The sequence below is a fragment of the Electrona antarctica genome (assembly GCF_951216825.1).
Source record: "Electrona antarctica genome assembly, chromosome: 22".
Lineage (NCBI taxonomy): Eukaryota > Metazoa > Chordata > Actinopteri > Myctophiformes > Myctophidae > Electrona > Electrona antarctica.
The window spans coordinates 37,305,854-37,323,827 of record NC_136805.1 but is presented as its reverse complement, the minus strand read 5'-3'; the positions used below and the strand labels follow the sequence as shown (position 1 = coordinate 37,323,827).

General features: G+C 45.6%; 1 protein-coding gene across 1 annotated transcript in view; it reads right to left on the bottom strand.

Moving 5' to 3' along the window:
* Positions 1 to 704: 704 nt before the first annotated feature.
* dock1 (dedicator of cytokinesis 1) overlaps positions 705 to 17,974 on the bottom strand; it is a gene marked incomplete at its 5' end in the record, with an annotated part of 409,371 nt that continues 392,101 nt past the window's right edge. The window contains 6 exons of the mRNA XM_079492379.1: positions 705 to 2,075; positions 4,209 to 4,402; positions 5,000 to 5,177; positions 9,073 to 9,274; positions 9,858 to 10,003; positions 17,106 to 17,243. Coding sequence (XP_079348505.1) covers positions 1,980 to 2,075; positions 4,209 to 4,402; positions 5,000 to 5,177; positions 9,073 to 9,274; positions 9,858 to 10,003; positions 17,106 to 17,243 — 954 coding nt within the window. The 3' untranslated portion in view covers positions 705 to 1,979. The remainder of the gene's footprint in view (positions 2,076 to 4,208; positions 4,403 to 4,999; positions 5,178 to 9,072; positions 9,275 to 9,857; positions 10,004 to 17,105; positions 17,244 to 17,974) is intronic.

Sequence of the window (17,974 nt, the reverse complement as noted above, 5' to 3'; positions counted from 1 at the left end):
AAACAACACGACGACAACAATACAATACGAAGAATGTTTTCTAATGGAGCTATGTGCTCTAGCGTGTCTCGAGAGTTAAAGGGAAAGCTATATTGGTCTGAGTCGATATACGGTTGGTCTTTTCGTTTTGGTTTTAAGCCCGAGTTATGCCCGGCGGTGTCGTGCATATATACCGGCCACAGCGTCCCGTGTGCGACCGAGTATAACTCTGGCTTAAAGCGGCGTCCTGGAGTGGCGGATAGGTCGGCGGGTCTCAACCTTTTTTTGGAACCGGGGTCCACTTAAGCAATATTACACGAGAGGGTGTGGTTTAACGTGATTATTGCCACGGCAGTGGCAATAGTCAGGAACGAGAAGTAGTCGAGTTCCGCAAGCATCACTGTAATATTGCAATTATTCAACAGTTACCCTTAAAACTAAGAAAATCGCTGAAAAAACATTTTTTTTAATGACAGATGTAGTCACTACGACCACAAATGTCCCAAGAAACTAGCTAGCCTAGCCACCGAGTTTGGTGCGCTCTGGGAAAACAGAGCAGCTGAATTCTTTGTTTTGATTAGGTGTGGAGTGGTGCTCGTTTGAACCACGGCTAGAAGGCTGTTTCAACCAATCAGATTGCTTCCTCGAAACGACCTGTTGTATAATTGGAAATCTCAAAAACTTTCCGCGTTCCAACCCATCTGAGGACGATTCTTAAAAAAAAAAAAAAAAAGGTTTGCGATTTTTCAAAAATAGCAGATCTACAAGCTTGTAGATCTGCTATTTTTCAATAGCTAAAGTGTAACATAAATGCTTAAAACACCAACAGGGGTTCCAGTCCAGAATGGGTAAGTATGTTCATTGTAATGATCAATTGCGTTCCGCCTTGGATCAGTGGAACCGACATAAGTGTACTTTAAGTTCTTATTTATTGGTGTCACTTCTTAAAATGAATGTTACGGTATCATTAAAACCTTAGTGTTCGATCGGCCAATTATTTGGCGGCCCCACATGCAATACCCTCGCGGCCCACCGAGTGGTCCCCGGACCCACAGGTTGAGAACACCCGGCACATGACAGGTGAGCATTAGCTAAATTCATTGACTTCTCGTCTGTGCAACACGTTCCCTATCGCCACACGGAAGGCAAAAAAATACCCCCCCCCCACAAAAAAAAAACCCTACAAAAACTAAAACAAAGAGAGAAAACAGTAAAGTATTCAAGGGAAACTTCACCCATTTTGCAAAAAATATGTTGGGATTTAGAAGATTTAGAACACTTTCCTGGGGGTCTTGATGTGTGTAATATGTGGTTTTTAGATATTTTAGATTTTAGTGTCTCTGATTTCATGGACACTGGGCTCACTTCCTTCCTGGACTACAATTCCCATAATGCTTTGGTGCACTGCTCCTCCTTGTGGATAGGGGGAGGGCTGTCTTACTGAGACAACATGTAGTCATTAACATATGTGAAAAGGGTGAAGTGTCCCTCTAAGGAGTGGGAGGGTCAGAGTGAGGTATTCATCTTGCGGAAGCTGGGTGTGTGAGGATGATGAATGAGGAATGTGTGTATAGCGGTGGGCGGGAACAGAAACAGAAACAAAAAACAATGTCGTCTCAGTCCAAAAAGTGATATTGTGACTTCTCTGGACGAACGTGACCAAACTTCAAACGGTGATTTGAAGGTGGTGGGGGGGGAATAAGTCACACGTTGAGTTTAAGTGTTGAGTTACGATTCTGACATAACTCGAACGGCACCGAGTCGGCTCAATTTCCGCATTCCTGGAGTGTACCAGTACCGTTTGACTGGTATACGGGGTAACCTTAATTTGCAATGACAAAAACAACAGCTTTGGGAGCCGGGGTGGGGGGCAGGAGAGAGAGAGGGGAGCATGTGTGGGAGCAGGAGAGGGTAATGCAGGGTTGGGAGTATAGTAGAGGGTAATGCAGGAGTTATTCGTCCGATGGCTTCGGCCGAGTCGTCAGCGTCCATTTTTTGTTTCATTGTACGATTCCCGAATCGATGGATGTCTGTTTGCGGGTGGTCTTGGGTGGCGGCGGGGGCGGGGTCTTGCTGGGCAGAGGAGGAGGCAAGTGCTGTGGACAGACAAGACGAGATGGTTAACGATATAAACTTGACTTCAAAAGGTTTCCACCTCCAGGTTGATTCGTCGTGTCACACTCACGAGTTTATTAGTTGGGAAAGAGTGGGTGAAATAAGTCATAGGAATTTAGAGAATAGTGAAAGAAACAAGGAGAAGAAATAGAACAAAGCCACATAAGTACACAATGTCAAATACACATTAGACAATACAAACTCACACACGCGTGTGAAGTGAGGGGCGCTTTGTATTGCCACAAATATACGTCATATTTGGCAGACAATTGACCTAATTTCTCCATTCATTGTCAATGGCAAATCTGAGATGTGTGGGACAAAAGCTGTATATAGGAGGGGCTAGAGCGCCCCTCAAAAAGAGGCCGAGTATCACAGTCTCTTATGCAGTAGACTACATACGCCTTTTATAAAATATATTTTAGGGGTGTTTTTATGCCACGTGTGCTTTTTGTTCTAGCTTTTTATCAAATATGTACGAATATATGTTCATGTACATGCATTTCTTTTGTCAATAAATCAATCACTCAATCAATCAATCATGTGATAATGCCTGTGTGATGGCCTCATCCATTCACCATGCTGCTGTGGGTTAGGGCTTTCACTTCTAGTGATTATTACTAGTTGACTAGTTGCCGAGTTTACTAGTCGACTAGTTGTATAACTACCTATTATGTAAAAAAAAAAAAAGAAAAAAAAAAAAGTAAGCTTGTAGCATTCTAGCTGATCTTGAGGCCTACAAAAAAGCAAAAAAAAAGAAAAAGAAAAAAAAAGGCTTTTTTTCCCCTTATCAACTAGTAGCAACAAGGTCAACTAGTGGATTTACTAGTCGACTAGTTGAATAGTCGACTAGTTGCTTAAAGCCCTACTGTGGGGATGATTTCTAATGTCAGTAACCCAGCGTTCTCCCCTTTTTCTTTTTTCTTTGTTGAATAGGTCGGCGCCAGAAACAACAAGGAAAAACCTTCAGCCCTTTTGGCACTTATTGAACGCTGTAAACGGGAGGAGAATATCTCCCCCGTCTCCCTTCTGGCCCAGAGATGAGCTTTTCACACTTTAAATGTCAACTCATTTAAATCCTTTTCACATCCTTTAAAAACCACCAAAACGTTCACCCTGAACCCACACCGACACGCCCGCCCGTCGTCAACCACCTAAAAACCGCTCGGGGGGGTCAAATGGCGTCTTCGTTGCTTCAAAGTGGTTTATTTTGTCGATGACCGCTGCGTTTTTATTCACCTCACATCGCCGCATAAAAAGCTCCAGCCGGGGCTGACGGACGGCTTTGCCATATCCGACAAGATTGAACATTTACTTTTATTCGCACGCTTCGCGTCTAAAAATAACGAAAAACCCACTCGACCGTCCGTAAGAACAAGACTTTTGGCCTTCATCAATGTCAAGCTCTCTGGGGCTCGTCAATGTCAAGGACCCTTTGGACTTGGAGAGGGAGAGGAGAGGGAGGGGAAGCGCTTGTCACTTGAGGCCTCGGAAAACATCTGCTCTCACTACATTATAATACCGGCCTCCCTCCCAGAGCCACTCACTGCAGCTCCGCTCCACTTTACTACGGTGTCCGCGGGGCCGTGACAGAGGATAAATAAGATTAGTTAACAGCCGAGGAGCCGCGGAGAGGAGAGGAGGATGGCTAGTGTAGCCGCCGGGCGAGCGAGCGAGCGCTGCCCGAGAAGGAGCCGCTGATTAACAGCGGGGAGCCTGCTGCTGATGGATGCGAGAGCTAAAGTAATCATCCAATCAATCACGCTCCTCCGTGAGCGGAGCGGGCGTCGGCCTGTGGAGGAGGAGGTGAATAAATAACCCACACGCTATGCGCGGCGGTAACGGACCCTCGCTTACTACCTGTCAGACAGACAGACAGACAGACAGACAGACAGACAGACAGACAGACAGGCAGACAGACAGACAGGCAGACAGACCCCTGACTGAGTGTCTCTGGACTAGTGGGAAGGTGACGACTGATTTATTTCGCAGGTTGTGCCGCCGTCGTGTGAACATGTACACGCTCGCTCGCTCACGCACGCTCGCTCGCACGCACGCACGCACGCACGCACGCACGCACGCACGCACGCACAATGACAAAAACGACCCTATACCCTTTGATGATGTGCCGGGGGTGGCGGGGGCGTGGTGGGACTCGTCAGCACATCCTGGTGGTGGTGGTGGTGGTGGTGGTTGTTGTCCAGCAGGTTGCCGTAGTCCGACGTGCTGCCCTTGACAGGCAGCGGGGGAGGGGTCTCCGAACTCTTGCTGCTGCCGTCGGGACAGCCCAGGCCGTTGAGCTCCAGATCTGCACGGTACACAGGGGGAGAGGTCAGAGGGAGAGAAGAGGAACAGCTAAGGAAAAAGTATCAATAAGGATTACTGCGATGAAATACTCTGTTGACCCATTAAGACCTGAGGCCCGTTCTAAATCCCTAAAACCTCTGTGTCTTCTTCTTCTGTGTCAGTGGTGCTCAAACTATTTCATGTCAAGGAGCCCCAGGGAGCTTGTAGATCTGCACATTTTCAATAGCTAAAGTATGACACCAAAAGGGGTTCCCGTCCTGAATGGGTTAAGGTACTTCCCGATGGGCATCGACTAACACAGACGTTGTCACCTGGATCAGCTCCAGGTCTCATGAGGGACGCGACAACGCAAGCGTAATAAAACACAATCCAGGTCTGGTCGACTAAAATCTTATGATATTTAGTCGACTAAAACTATTCAAAAGATTATGGCTATAAAACAAAGAAATCTAAATTTGCTGTCAAAATAAACACTGGTGTGATCATCACATCTGTTCTCCCTGGAGAGGAAGGACCCCAACAACATCGCTCTGCGCACACGCACACACACACACACACGTGCACACGCACACACATGCACACACACACAGGTTCTTACTGGAGCCCGTGTGCAGGCTGAAGGAGAGCTTGCTCCTGGGCGTGATGGGAGGGGGTCCTGGCGAGGAGGACAATGAGGAGGAGGACGGAGGGGGTCCGGGGGACACGGACATACGCTTGTCCCCTCCCATCAGGTTGAGAACCTGGCTCTTTGGTCTCTGAGGCCGCAGTGGGCTGATCTGGAAGAGAGACAGAGAGAGACACACACGCACACACGCACACACACACACACGCACACGCACACGCACACACACACACACACACACACACACACACACTTGTAAGACATCAACATTTTGGGGCAGTGGTTATCAACCGTTTTCACATCAAAGGTCCATTATTTATTCAGCATTTGAGCCACGGACCACCGTTTGATGACCTCTCAGACCCGACGCGTAGAATATTTTGTTGTCATTGGATAAGATTGTGTCCACAATTCCATGCTGTCTAAGTTGATGTTGGTATACCACAGGAGAGATAACAGGCAAACGTTGATCCAAATCACATTCTGTAGACAGGCAAATGAACTTAAGTAATGCAGAGGTTTAACAATAATTTAACTCTTGAGAGCATAAAATGAAACCAAATGGACCCGTACTTTTCATTGTACGCTCTCGGGAGTTAAAGATCTAATAATAAGGGTTCATTTGGTGACCAACTCTCCTATCATTTAGCTGAGCGTTTAAATGCCTATACCATAATCTTAAAAACCCAACCTGGATCTTTTCCTAATTGTAAGCCTGTGGAGGACATGGAAATGTGTGTCCTCACAATGCCTCATTTAAGTTATTTCTCAACCTCCCCTACACTTGACGGGACATTAATAATAATGAATTGCATTTTTATAGCGCTTTTCCAAGTGCTCAAAGCGCTTTACAATGGTTCATTCATTCATACATTGGGAGGTGAAGCGGCGAACAGTCGACCCCAGCGTCCTCATTTCCCACATTCAGACACCAATGGTGGCAAGCTCACACCGACCGACTCATTGGAGGCAATGTAGGGTTCAGTGTCTTGCCCAAGGACACTTCGACATGTGGACAGGAGGAGCCGGGATTCGAACCGCCGACCCAGGGATCATTGGACGACCTGCTCTACCTCCTGAGCCACAGCCGCCCATGGATTAAGTCCATCACAAGTATTGTGATGTAAGTACACACACACGCGCGCACGCACACGCTCGATCGCGATCAGATAATGTCACGATATATATACATAGGTCATTATTGAGCACTCAAAGTTGGAAAACTGGAATTACACACGGGATCGATATGAAGCCGCGCTGAGATCAGCCTTCTGGAAGTTATCCAAACTGCATCTAAATGGAAGACGTGGCCAAGAAGGGAGGGTCGATACGGTACAGGATCATTTACAGGGGCTAACTGCTGTTGCTGCTCCTGTCCAGAGCATCCATCCAGGACGCCAGACACATACTAAGACCATGTTTAGACCATTCGGGACGGGAAACCCCTTTTGGTGGGTTTTTTAAGCATTTTGTTATGAAAAATAGCAGATCTACAAGCTCGTAGCTTACGAGCTTGTAGATCTGCTATTTTTTTTAAATCGTGGCGCAAATCTTTGCATATATATATATATATATTCTTTCAGAAGGTTTTTAACTCAAATCTTTGCTTCCGGGGGTGTCCCTGAAACTACATATTTTCAGATGTGGGTCGGCGGGCCAATTACATATCATTTTCGGGGGTCCTTGACATGAAAATGTTTGAGAACGACAGGAAACTCAGATATACTGTTAGGATTTAGAAGACACTTAGAATCGTCCTCAGGTCGAAATGGGTTAGACTAGGGATGCAACTATGCATTATTCAGTGGTATACAGTATAAAGCAGTGGTTTTCAACCAGTGGTCCTTGAGGGGGTGCCATTTGGTAACCAAATGGACCCGTATCCCGTAACACCCATAACACTTAATTAATTCACAGGATGTCTACGCAATTAGAGCATGTAGAGGAATTGTTATTTTACAGATCATTCTATATCGATTACTTCTTTGATTCATTTAAATAATCAATTTTTATATGACTCATATCAGGGTTAAAGCCTTGGATGGTTTCCTCCGCCTTCTGGATTATTGTGTGTGCGTGCGTGCGTGCGTGCGTGCGTGCGTGCGTGCGTGCGTGCGTGCGTGCCGGTAAATAAATGCAATGCACATATTAAAGCACTTTGGATAAAGGCGCTATAAAAATGCACCATTTACCATTCAATGTCTCCCCTTTTGATATCTCCCAAGGGGAAAGTGTATGTTAAAAAGCAACATTATAATTTGACAAACTCAGAGAAAGCCCATTCTCATCATCATCATTCTCATTTGTGTGCTTACTATCAACACGTATGACACAGTATGATGTGACATATAGTGCAGCAGACAAGTATGGAATAACAACACTTAGCATCTAGTCCTGTGCTCTCACTAGTAGTATTCTGACGCACGGAGTTCGGCGCTCCTCGACGAACCTCCCGTGCGCCATGACGCACGGAGTTCGGCGCGGCGAAAGGAGAAAGGTCGCGACGACAAAGGTCAAAGATCGCGACGTGTCGCAAAATACGTGACGAGACTCGACGAGCGCCCGTTCTCCGCGGAGACCGCACCGTGCGTCATGGCGCACGGGTGGAAAGTCGCCAAAAAGAGGCACGCTCGGCCAAATGTCATGGCGAGCCGCCAAATACCATGGCTACCGGTCGCGGGAGAACTTGGATCTCACCCCTCCTGCATTTCTGGTCAAAACAAAGGCTTATTGCACGGAGCATAGCGGTCGCTCTAATGGCGCCGGCCTGTACTTCTCATCGGCTAGCGAGAGATCAACACCTAATCCGACAACACACACACCATTATGTCAACATTTGGATCTTCAAAATAAGGGTTGAAAGGGGGGAAACCGTGGGGATGAGGGATTAATTCGGGTAAATAGTGGTATAATTGGCAGATGACAATACATTTATACTATTTTCACTGAAGGAGGCAGTAGAGGAAAAGCCATTGGGGTTGCCAGGTTCTGCCTACAGTCTACCTACACAAGATTGAGATATCTTGTGTACAAAGTTGTCATTTCAGCCTCAGGGCCCAGAGGCCACATTGCGGAGTCTCTTATATCCTGGAGTTCACTTAAATGCACCATGCTCAGCAAGTTTGACAGTCAAGTCATGCTATTGCATTTTGAGAAATTCTTGCCCGGAGGGAGGGCTGGCACTACAGCAGTGCTTCTCAAACCTTTTTTTATTTTTACTTCAAGGACCACCAGAACTCTGATGGAATGGAATGGAAACCAAATGGACCTGCACGCCGGGTCCATTTGGTTTCCATTTGTATACTCTCAAGAGTTAGTTACATTGTGTCCATTTGGAAGCCCCTCGGGGAACCCTATAGGGTCCCTGGACCCCACTTTGAGAGGCACTGTGCTAGAGGAAAGGCCGTGCGTCCGTCCCCCATGGGGGAGCATGAATACACTCGTGTGGGGGTTCACTAAAGTAGACATTGTGACGTCTTGGGTGACATTTTGGCCTAATAGTGGTGCTAAACGAAAAGGCCGTGGGGTCACCCAGGTCTGGGAAGCACAGCGGTGCACAACGGCAAATTAAATGGCAATCCAGCCTGTGCGTTTAGACAGAGCGGGGTTGATAAGACAGATGGATAAACCTATAGGTAAACCTAGATAGATCTTTTTCCGACGTCCAAACGTATCTTCGGAAAGCGAAGTGAGATAACTACAAATTGACTTTTCCGAATTCCGACCTTCGGATGGAGCATGTTTTGGCCTTCAGAGGCTCCCCAGTGCTAGTGGAGGATAAAATAACTGAAGAACAGAAGGAGAGGAGAGAAGAACAGAAGGAGAGGAGAGGAGAGGAGAGGAGAGGAGAGGAGAGGAGAGGAGAGGAGAGGAGAGGAGAGGAGAGGAGAGGAGAGGAGAGGAGAGGAGAGGAGAGGAGAGGAGAGGAGAGGAGAGGAGAGGAGAGGAGAGGAGAGAAGAGAAGAGAAGAGAAGAGAAGAGAAGAGAAGAGAAGAGAAGAGAAGAGAAGAGAAGAGAAGAGAAGAGAAGAGAAGAGAAGAGAAGAGTACCGTCTCTGACAGGATGACAGCCTCGGGGGGCTGCAGGGAGATGTCGGTGGTCTTCATCTCCTTGTCGAAGATCTCCTGGTGCTTGCTGTTCCTCTTCTCCTTCTTCCTGTCCTTGCGGTCTCTGTCCGGCTCCTCTCGGTGGTCCAGCTTGTCCTGAGACTTACTGTGCAGTTTCTTTGGCAGGAGAGGCTCCAAGGCGAAGCTGACCAAGACAAGAAGACAATGGTCCTGGATATACATCAGTGGATCCCAAACCTTTTTATATTCGAAATGTGTATAGAAATGTACAAACTAAGGGCTATAATTCATAATTAAGTGGTTCATTCATTTGTTGCTACAGTATATAAAAAAATCACACCTGTGTGAACTGAGTGGTGTAAGGTCTTATATAGCCTGTCTGACGTAATGAAATCATGTCTGACGTAATGAAATCACACCCGGGTGAACAGGGTGAACATAGCAACCATGCTCATTTTTTCTGCACTAATGTCTGACGTAATGAAATCACACCCGGGTGAACAGGGTGAACATAGCAACCATGCTCATTTTTTCTGCACAACAAAGCCAGTTGTAGGAGTGGTTTACACCACTCAAAAAATGAAGTGGTGAAAGACTCGCACCCTCGTGAGGAGGGGTCTCTATGTGTTGTGGTGAGGAGGGGTCTCTATGTGTTGTTTTGAGGTGAGGAGGGGTCTCTATAGAGGTGAGGTGAGGAGGGGTCTCTATGTGTTGTTTTGAGGTGAGGAGGGGTCTCTATAGAGGTGAGGTGAGGAGGGGTCTCTCACCCGTCCGAGCCGGGCCTGGAGGAGGGGGAGTTGTCGGAGGAGAGGGAGTTGACGGAGGCCACAGACAGAGGCCTCTGGGAGGAGGGCATGGTGAAGGAGCGGACCATGGAGCGAGGCCGAGACCCCCGACGCTCGTCTGCTGCGGGCTGGAGGGATGGAGGAAGGACACACACACACACACACACACACACACACACACACACACACACACACACACACACACACACACACACACACACACACACACACACACACACACACACACACACACACACACACACACACACACACACACACACACACACACACACACACACATTTTGATGTTTTAGTCATAGTCTTTTGACCAAAAAAATCATTTAGTTTTAGTCACATTTTTGACACCTGAAATGTTTTAGTAGGTCTAGGTTTAGTCGACGAAATATCATAAGATTTTAGTCGACTAAATGACGCACGCACACGCACGCACGCATCTTTATTTGCGTTCACATTTAACAAGATGGACAGAGGAAGCATCACCTCCAACCAATTATCACAGACAGTGAAACAAGCGAGCAAGCTCAAGTACATGTATCTGCAATTCTTTTCCCCTTTTTTTTTTACATCTTTGTCAAATCTTGAAAGTGTGAGAACTAGCGATTTAGAACAGGGGTTCTCAATTATAGATGGCCTTTCTTCATGTAATAAAGGAAGGCAATCTATCTGTTCCTATTGCCATGCAGTATAGCATCCATTCCTGTCTTATTGAGCTGCTGAAATCGGGGGGAAAAAACATTTGGACTGTCTTCATTTTGGAGTGTGCTGCAGGCTCCGGAGTGCATCCAGGTCCACACTAATGGCTGCAGCATATTGAAGTATTTATTTGGTTCTACATTAGTGAGTGTGCGTGCGCGTGCGTGTGTGTGTGTGTGTGTGTGTGTGTGTGTGTGTGTGTGTGTGTGTGTGTGTGTGTGTGTGTGTGTGAGAGAGAGAGAGAGAGAGAGAGGGGATATGGCAGTGGTTCCCAATGTGTATGGGTAAGTATAGATAGTAAAGTAGTAAATATCCCACTGATGCAGAATTTCATAACAGAATAAAAAACTTGGAACATACATTATACAATGCGCTCACAATGCATCCGCGAGATATATTTATAAATAAGTTTATAAGTTTGGATTGGATTCTCTCGACCTGAAAAAGAATGTTCGTGGGGAGTCACGGTATGATAACTGTATTTGTGTTTATGACTGTTTTGTGTACCAAAACACACAACAGATACACACACCAACGCATATTGACCCACGAAACCTCCCTATATATGTGGGATAATATATACAGTAGATACACTATTTTTTTTAAACCCGTTTTAACCTTTTTATTGGAATTTTATCATTTTTTTGTTTGTGTACCTCAGTTATCTGTTTTATACTGCTCTGGCCCTGTTTTTAAATCTCCATGTCTCAGCTTTACCTTACCTCACCTCTCACACACAAACACACACACACACACACACATGCACACACACACACGCGCACGTGTGACATAACAGGGGCTTACTGCGATCCATAGACTGCTTATGGTTTCATCATGCAGCTTGCGGCTTTAAAGGGAATTTTATATCATGAAGTTTTATGTTTTTTTCCAGGACGGTTTCCTTCAGCGAGCCGTGGATCCTTAGCGCGCTGCCGCGGCACGCCGTTCTGTCCTTGAGTTTTGGGACATATTCAGCACGCACGCACGCACGCACGCACGCACGCACGCACGCACGCACGCACGCACGCACGCACGCACGCACGCACGCACACTTCTGCTTTTTTTGAGTGGTGCAACCACTCCAAGGAACAGCTTTGTCCCCATGTCCCAACCTATGTGTCCCTATGTCCCTGTGTCCCGATGTTTAGAGTACCAATAGGGGGTGCTGTTGCACCACTCGCTTCAGACTGGTCTGATTTTTTAATTATTTTTATCCCGCGATCCCATGTGGAAAGACAACATCTTAACCACCAGGAAATCTATAGACCTACCTACCTACCTTATATACTGCTTTGGCCCTGTTTTTAAATCTCCACGTCTCAGCTTTACCACCTTAACACACACACGCACTCACTCACGCACAGGGAAAAGGTTTAGAACAGAATGTCCGTTGTGGTGAGAAAAGTTGATAATGATAATTGTGTGCGGCCGCGCTACCGCTACGTGCCTGCGGGGTGTGCTCATGCACACGTGTCGGGGAGCGTGTGCGCTGTTTGGGGATTAATTGTGAAAGGAGGAGATATCAGCACAGCAACACAACAATCCGGTAGGCTGCGCAAATTTCCTCCCAGGACTTGTGGCAACAACAATCATTTGTAAAAAAATCACGTATACATTATTTAACCCGCTTCAGCCCGCCTCTCGGCTCGGCTCAGCCCGCCCTGCGGGTTACAGGTCGGCCCACGCAACACTACTACCTACCTACCTCCCTACCTACCTACACAAACCTAACAACCTACCTACCTACGAACCTACCTACCTACCAACCACCTACCTACTTACCTAGTACCTACCTACCTACCTACCTACCTACCACCTACCTACCTACCTACCACCTACCTACCTACCTACCACCTACCTACCTACCTACCTAACCTAACCTACCTATGAACCTAACCTACCTATACGAACCTAACAACCTACCTACCTACGAACCTACCTAGTACCTACCTACCTACATACCTACCTACACGAACCTAACAACCTACCTACCTACCTACCTACCTACCTACGTAACCAAATCTGATTTCGGGCATGTATACCCTCTCTCTGACCTCAGCGTCCCCGTCTCTCTCTCTCTCGCCCTCTCTCTCTCGACACTCATTCTCTCCGATCCAGATGAAGCCGAAAATGCCTAAAATACCATATAATCTTTTTTTTTAAAGCAATGAATCCGACAGTACTTTAAGACTGACATGAACAAAGCCCCCCGACCGACAAGCCAAAACCTCCCGCACTGAAAGTGGTTTTATAAAACGAGGGGGAGAGAAAAAAAGATCTGATAGCACAGCCATTTATATCATGGGCCAGATAAGTGCTTGGCTTTTCCTCGCTTTTCTGAAAAGGTCACACCCCCGTTTGGCTTTAATGCGAGCGAGGGCCTCCCTTACCTTGGGCGAGGCGGAGAGAAAAGCTCGGCTGAGCAACAATTAAGTCCGTATCGTGACTGTCGTCGAGACGGAAACCTCGTATATCCATATTTCCATTTTTTTAAAATTAATTCCCTTCCTACTTCTTCAGCATACAAGAGTGTCCCACAAAAGCAGATCTACAAGCTATGTTCAGTCATTTTAAATGTAAAAAAGATATATCAAGGTTTTGGACATACAAGGTTTCCACCTGACAGCGTGGAAGTCGTTAATATAGCCCTCTGCTCTTAAACCATTAAGACCTGAGACCAGATTCTACAAAATATCTTCTAAACTCTGACAGTTTTCTGAAAAACCTATGTTTCTATACCAGTGGTTCTCAAACTATTTCATGTCAAGGACCCCAAAAATGACATGCATTTGGCCGCCGACCCCCATCTGAAAATATGCTGTTCCAGGGACCCCCCCCCCCCCCCCTCCCCAGAAGCAAAGATATGAGTTGAAAACATTCGCTGTGAAAGGATATATATTCAAAGATTTCCACACGCTTTCACGCTTTTTCAAAAATAGCACTTGCATGTATACTTTATAGTGCTAAGTCTGCATAAAATGCTATCTAAGTCTACATAAAAATGTCGGGGCTATAGGGCAAGTGCTACGGGCCATGATGGAGACCGAAGAGGTGGGTTTTCAGACTACGGCGGAGTGAGGTACTTGCAGTTCTGATTGTAATGGGAAGTGCATTCCATAGTTTTGGAGCCAGAAGGGAGAAGAGTTTGGGACGTGTGGAGCGTTATCCCGGCGTTTTTACAGAAGGTACTTCCAGGTCACAGCGTGCCGTGGTGCAACGTGATTTAAGCTTGAAAGATTTGAAATGGTGAAATGGGACATTCTGCGTGCGTACTTTTACTTTTGGTACTTTACGTAAGACTAGTTTGATGCCAATCTCTTTGTGCTTTAATCAGGTCAAACATCGAATCCAGGCCTTTCACTTGTAACAAGAGTATCTTTCTATTTTCTACTGCTGCTTTTATTTGATAAGTAAAAAATAATCAGAAGTACTTCTTCCACCACTACTGCTTTAACCCATATAGACCCGACGTCGAAATAAAAATAACAAATCTTCTAAATCATCTGAAATACCTATGTTTCTATATCAGTGGTGCTCAATATTTCATGTCAACGACCCCACAAATTATATGTAATTGGCCGCCGACCCCCATCTGAAAATATGTTGTTCCAGGGACCCCCCAGAAGCAAAGAGTTGAGTTTAAAACGTTCGCTCTGAAAGAATATATATATTCCAAGATTTGCGCTACATTTATTTGATGATTTTTAAAAAAATAGATCTACAAGCTCGTAGCGCGGCACCAAGTGCCGCGCTATGAGCTTGTAGATCTGCTATTTTTCAATAGCTAAAAGTATAACATAATGCTTAAAACACCAAAAGGGGTTCCCGCCCAGAACGGGTTAAAACACAACCCCACAACGCCACGTCGCTCACCAGCTAAACCCCGATGTGTGTGTGTGTGTGTGTGTGTGTGTGTGTGTGTGTGTGTGTGTGTGTGTGTGTGTGTGAGAGTGAGAGGGCTCCACCACCTAACTCCACTTGGAGGGATTAGCAAGCAGTAGCGCACGTAGAAAACAAACACAGCTTTCAGCGAGGTCCTCATGAGAGATCAGGGATGATAGCATTAATCAAAGAGCAAGACCTTTGTGTGGTTTTATCGCCTTCCGCGGGGCATCCGGCTAAACGCCTCGATTGTATAAAATCGTAATTGCTGGCAACGCCGCCTTGCACTTCGTGTCGTGTGCGTGCATTTTGAAACAGAGAGAGAGAAGCCTTAAAACCGCTTCAAGCCCTGCTCCGCTCACATTCCGTCGTATACAATGGAACGCGGAGGCTGAAATAGCCGATCTACATATATCTACTGATATATCTACTGATATCAAAATAATATAATGGTTTTAGCCAATATTTTATTTATGTTCATCTATGTTTCAAAGTGAAGCTGAAAAAGCATTTTGTGATGATAGACGGCTGCAGATTCAATCAGTGTTTTCTGGGGAAGATTTCAAAAGTAAAATGTAGTAAACATTCTACATAAAAGTTGTTTTTTTGAGTAGTATGTGCATTAGTAGGCCTAATAAATCACATGAAAAAGAATGCACTACTTTGTGCATGGACGTTTACAGGCACATACAGACTATGGTGCTGTTCAGTCTCAGGTAGGCTTAGTAGTCTACTTGCCAGCCAATAGACGCCTTAACAGACGACGTCACACTGATAAGAAACAGCATGCTGCGCGCATACCTACCGGCAGCAGAAGAACCCTTCCTCTCATAAGATGCAATGGAAAAGTTCTAGCTGCACTCACGTGAAAAAAATGCCCCATCAAACTTTCAGATGCTGTTTTTCTCCCAGTGTGGAGGAAGAATGATTAGGATTTTTATTGTATTCTCTCACTCTTGAAATATATAATCCATTGGTTTCTGTTGTGTGTGAACAATGATAGTAATTCAAAGCAGTTGTCCTCAATACCACACCTCCAGTCGCTGTCATAAGAACGGGAGGTGCGCTCATGATCACGGAAGCAGAGCCTATTTGTGCACGGCTGCACGCGCACCTGCAGCCCATCAAGTATAATTTATGCTTTGTCGCACGATGGTGTCGCGCACGCAGACCTCTACACTCACATCCGCAATGCGATGTGAGCTTGTATATCAGCTGTTCTCTGTGCGCAATACTGTTGCGCTTTGAAGTCTCCTAGGGTGCACCTCACTAGCCAACACACAAAAGGAGGTTGAATGAACTGAAACCAGCGCTCCCCAAAACAACAGGTTTGGAGATCTGTTGGGAATTGATTACATGAAACAGTCACCCGTGCGCTCAGTCCCAATGTTTGTAAACAAATAATTGGTCTATAGAGTCCCATTGTGATACGGACATGTTGAGTACATCAAAGTTTTATGTTAGAAATGTTGAGTATGGGTCCCCAGCATGTAGAAACTGCCGGATGCTAACTTGCATATGTTGAGCAATTTTCATAATTGGCATAATATGTGACCATACCATTTAGGCCTGACATTTAGGCCTGACGTCGGAATTTAAAAAACGTTTAGAAAAAATGTTTTCTAAATCATGACAGTTTTCTGGAATACCTATGTTTCTATATCAGTGGTGCTCAATATTTCATGTCAAGGACCCCAGAAATTATATTTAATAGGCCACCGACCCCCATCTGAAAATATGTTGTTCCAGGGACTCCTCCAGAAGCCTGCCCAGGGACTACAGATGAAATTTAGCTTTGGCTAACTCTGGCCCATTTACATTGATGTGAAAACTGACATGTTGATTAATGAGCTTTGTCCCTGTCAAATAAATAAATAAATAAATAAAAAAGCAAAGATTTGAGTTAAAAACTTTGGCTCTGAAAGAATATATATTCAAAGATCTGCGCCACATTTTCACGATCTTTCAAAAATAGCAGACCTACAAGCTCGTAGCGCGGCACTCGGTGCCGCGCTATGAGCTTGTAGATCTGCTATTTTTAAATAGCTAACATAAGTATAACATATAGTAATGCTTAAAACACCAAAAGGGGTTCCCGCCCAGAATGGGTTAACAACCCATAAAAGGCAAACAATTCATAATTTCATTCATGTTTTATGTAGCACGTGACGTGTCAAACTAGGGGGTTTTCATGACGCATTCCAAGCATTAGTTTTACAAAAAATAAGTTAGCATCCGGCAGTTTCTACATGCTGGGGACCCATACTCAACATTTCATATACTCAACATTTCTAACATGTACTCAACAATGCCTGCAGGGGTTCACATTCTGGCAAGTGGACTATACAGTGAAAAAAAAATCACACCCGTGAACTGAGTGGTGTAAGGTTTTATATAGCATGATCAGCTCTGATCTGACGTAATGAAATCACACCCGGATGTGATTTCACAACTGGCTTTTTTTGTGCAGAAAAAATGAGCATGGTTGCTACGGTCATCCAGTTCACCCGGGTGTGATTTAATTACGTCAGAAATAATTTTTAACATAGCAACCATGCTCATTTTTTTCTGCACACAAAAGCCAGTTGTAGGAGTGGTTTACACCACTCAAAAAAAGGAAGCAACAACACTCACCAGGGTCTTCGCCCCGTACTGTTTCTCCACCTTCTCGCGGAGTTGCTTGAAGCAAGCCTCCAAGCGGTCGTGGAAGGGCCTCAGAGCCTCCGTCACCTTCTCCCCGTGGATGCGAACCCCGTCCGCCAGGTACGGGATCTGTGGGTGGAGGAGCAGAAGAGGGGGGGCGGGGGGGGGGGGACTCATTAGACAGGCGTTTGTTTCTCCAGCAGGTTTAAGACTGACATTTTTGCACAAAGTCACAACTTGCTGTCATATATATACGCTGGCTGTATGTTCTCAAGAACCGGGGGCTCAGAGGGGGAAGGAAAAAAAGTTTGGGAATCATTGTTATGGAGTGTGTGTGTGTGTGTGTGTGACTGTGTGTGTGTGTGTGTGTGTGTGTGTGTGTGTGTGTGTGTGTGTGTGTGTGTGTGTGTGTGTGTGTGTGTGTGTGTGTGTGTCATGTTACCGTGGTAACTATACCCCCGAGGTCGTTTTTAGTGCACTTATCTTAAGCTTGACATCCTTTGTCGTGAGACAGATCAAAGATCAAACATCGACAAGCTCACAAGGAGAAGCAGTCAGAGGGAAAGCGTGAGGGAGGAGAACGAAGGGAGCTAAAACTGGTTAAAAAAAAAAGAGAAAGAAAATAAAACAGCAACACAGGGTTCAATTCTTCCCCCGGTTTATTTTAGTTGTGCTACAGAACAGTATGGTAATAAGTCTTCAGTGGAGAAAGAAGTATTCAAGACTTTTTTATTTTATTTTTTACTTATGGCAAAGTAGTGATACTACAATGCAGACATAGCAAGTAAAGGACCTCATGGTATTACACTTTTCGTGCCGGCATGTTTTCGGGCACCTGCCAGGCAAAAACTACAAAATGA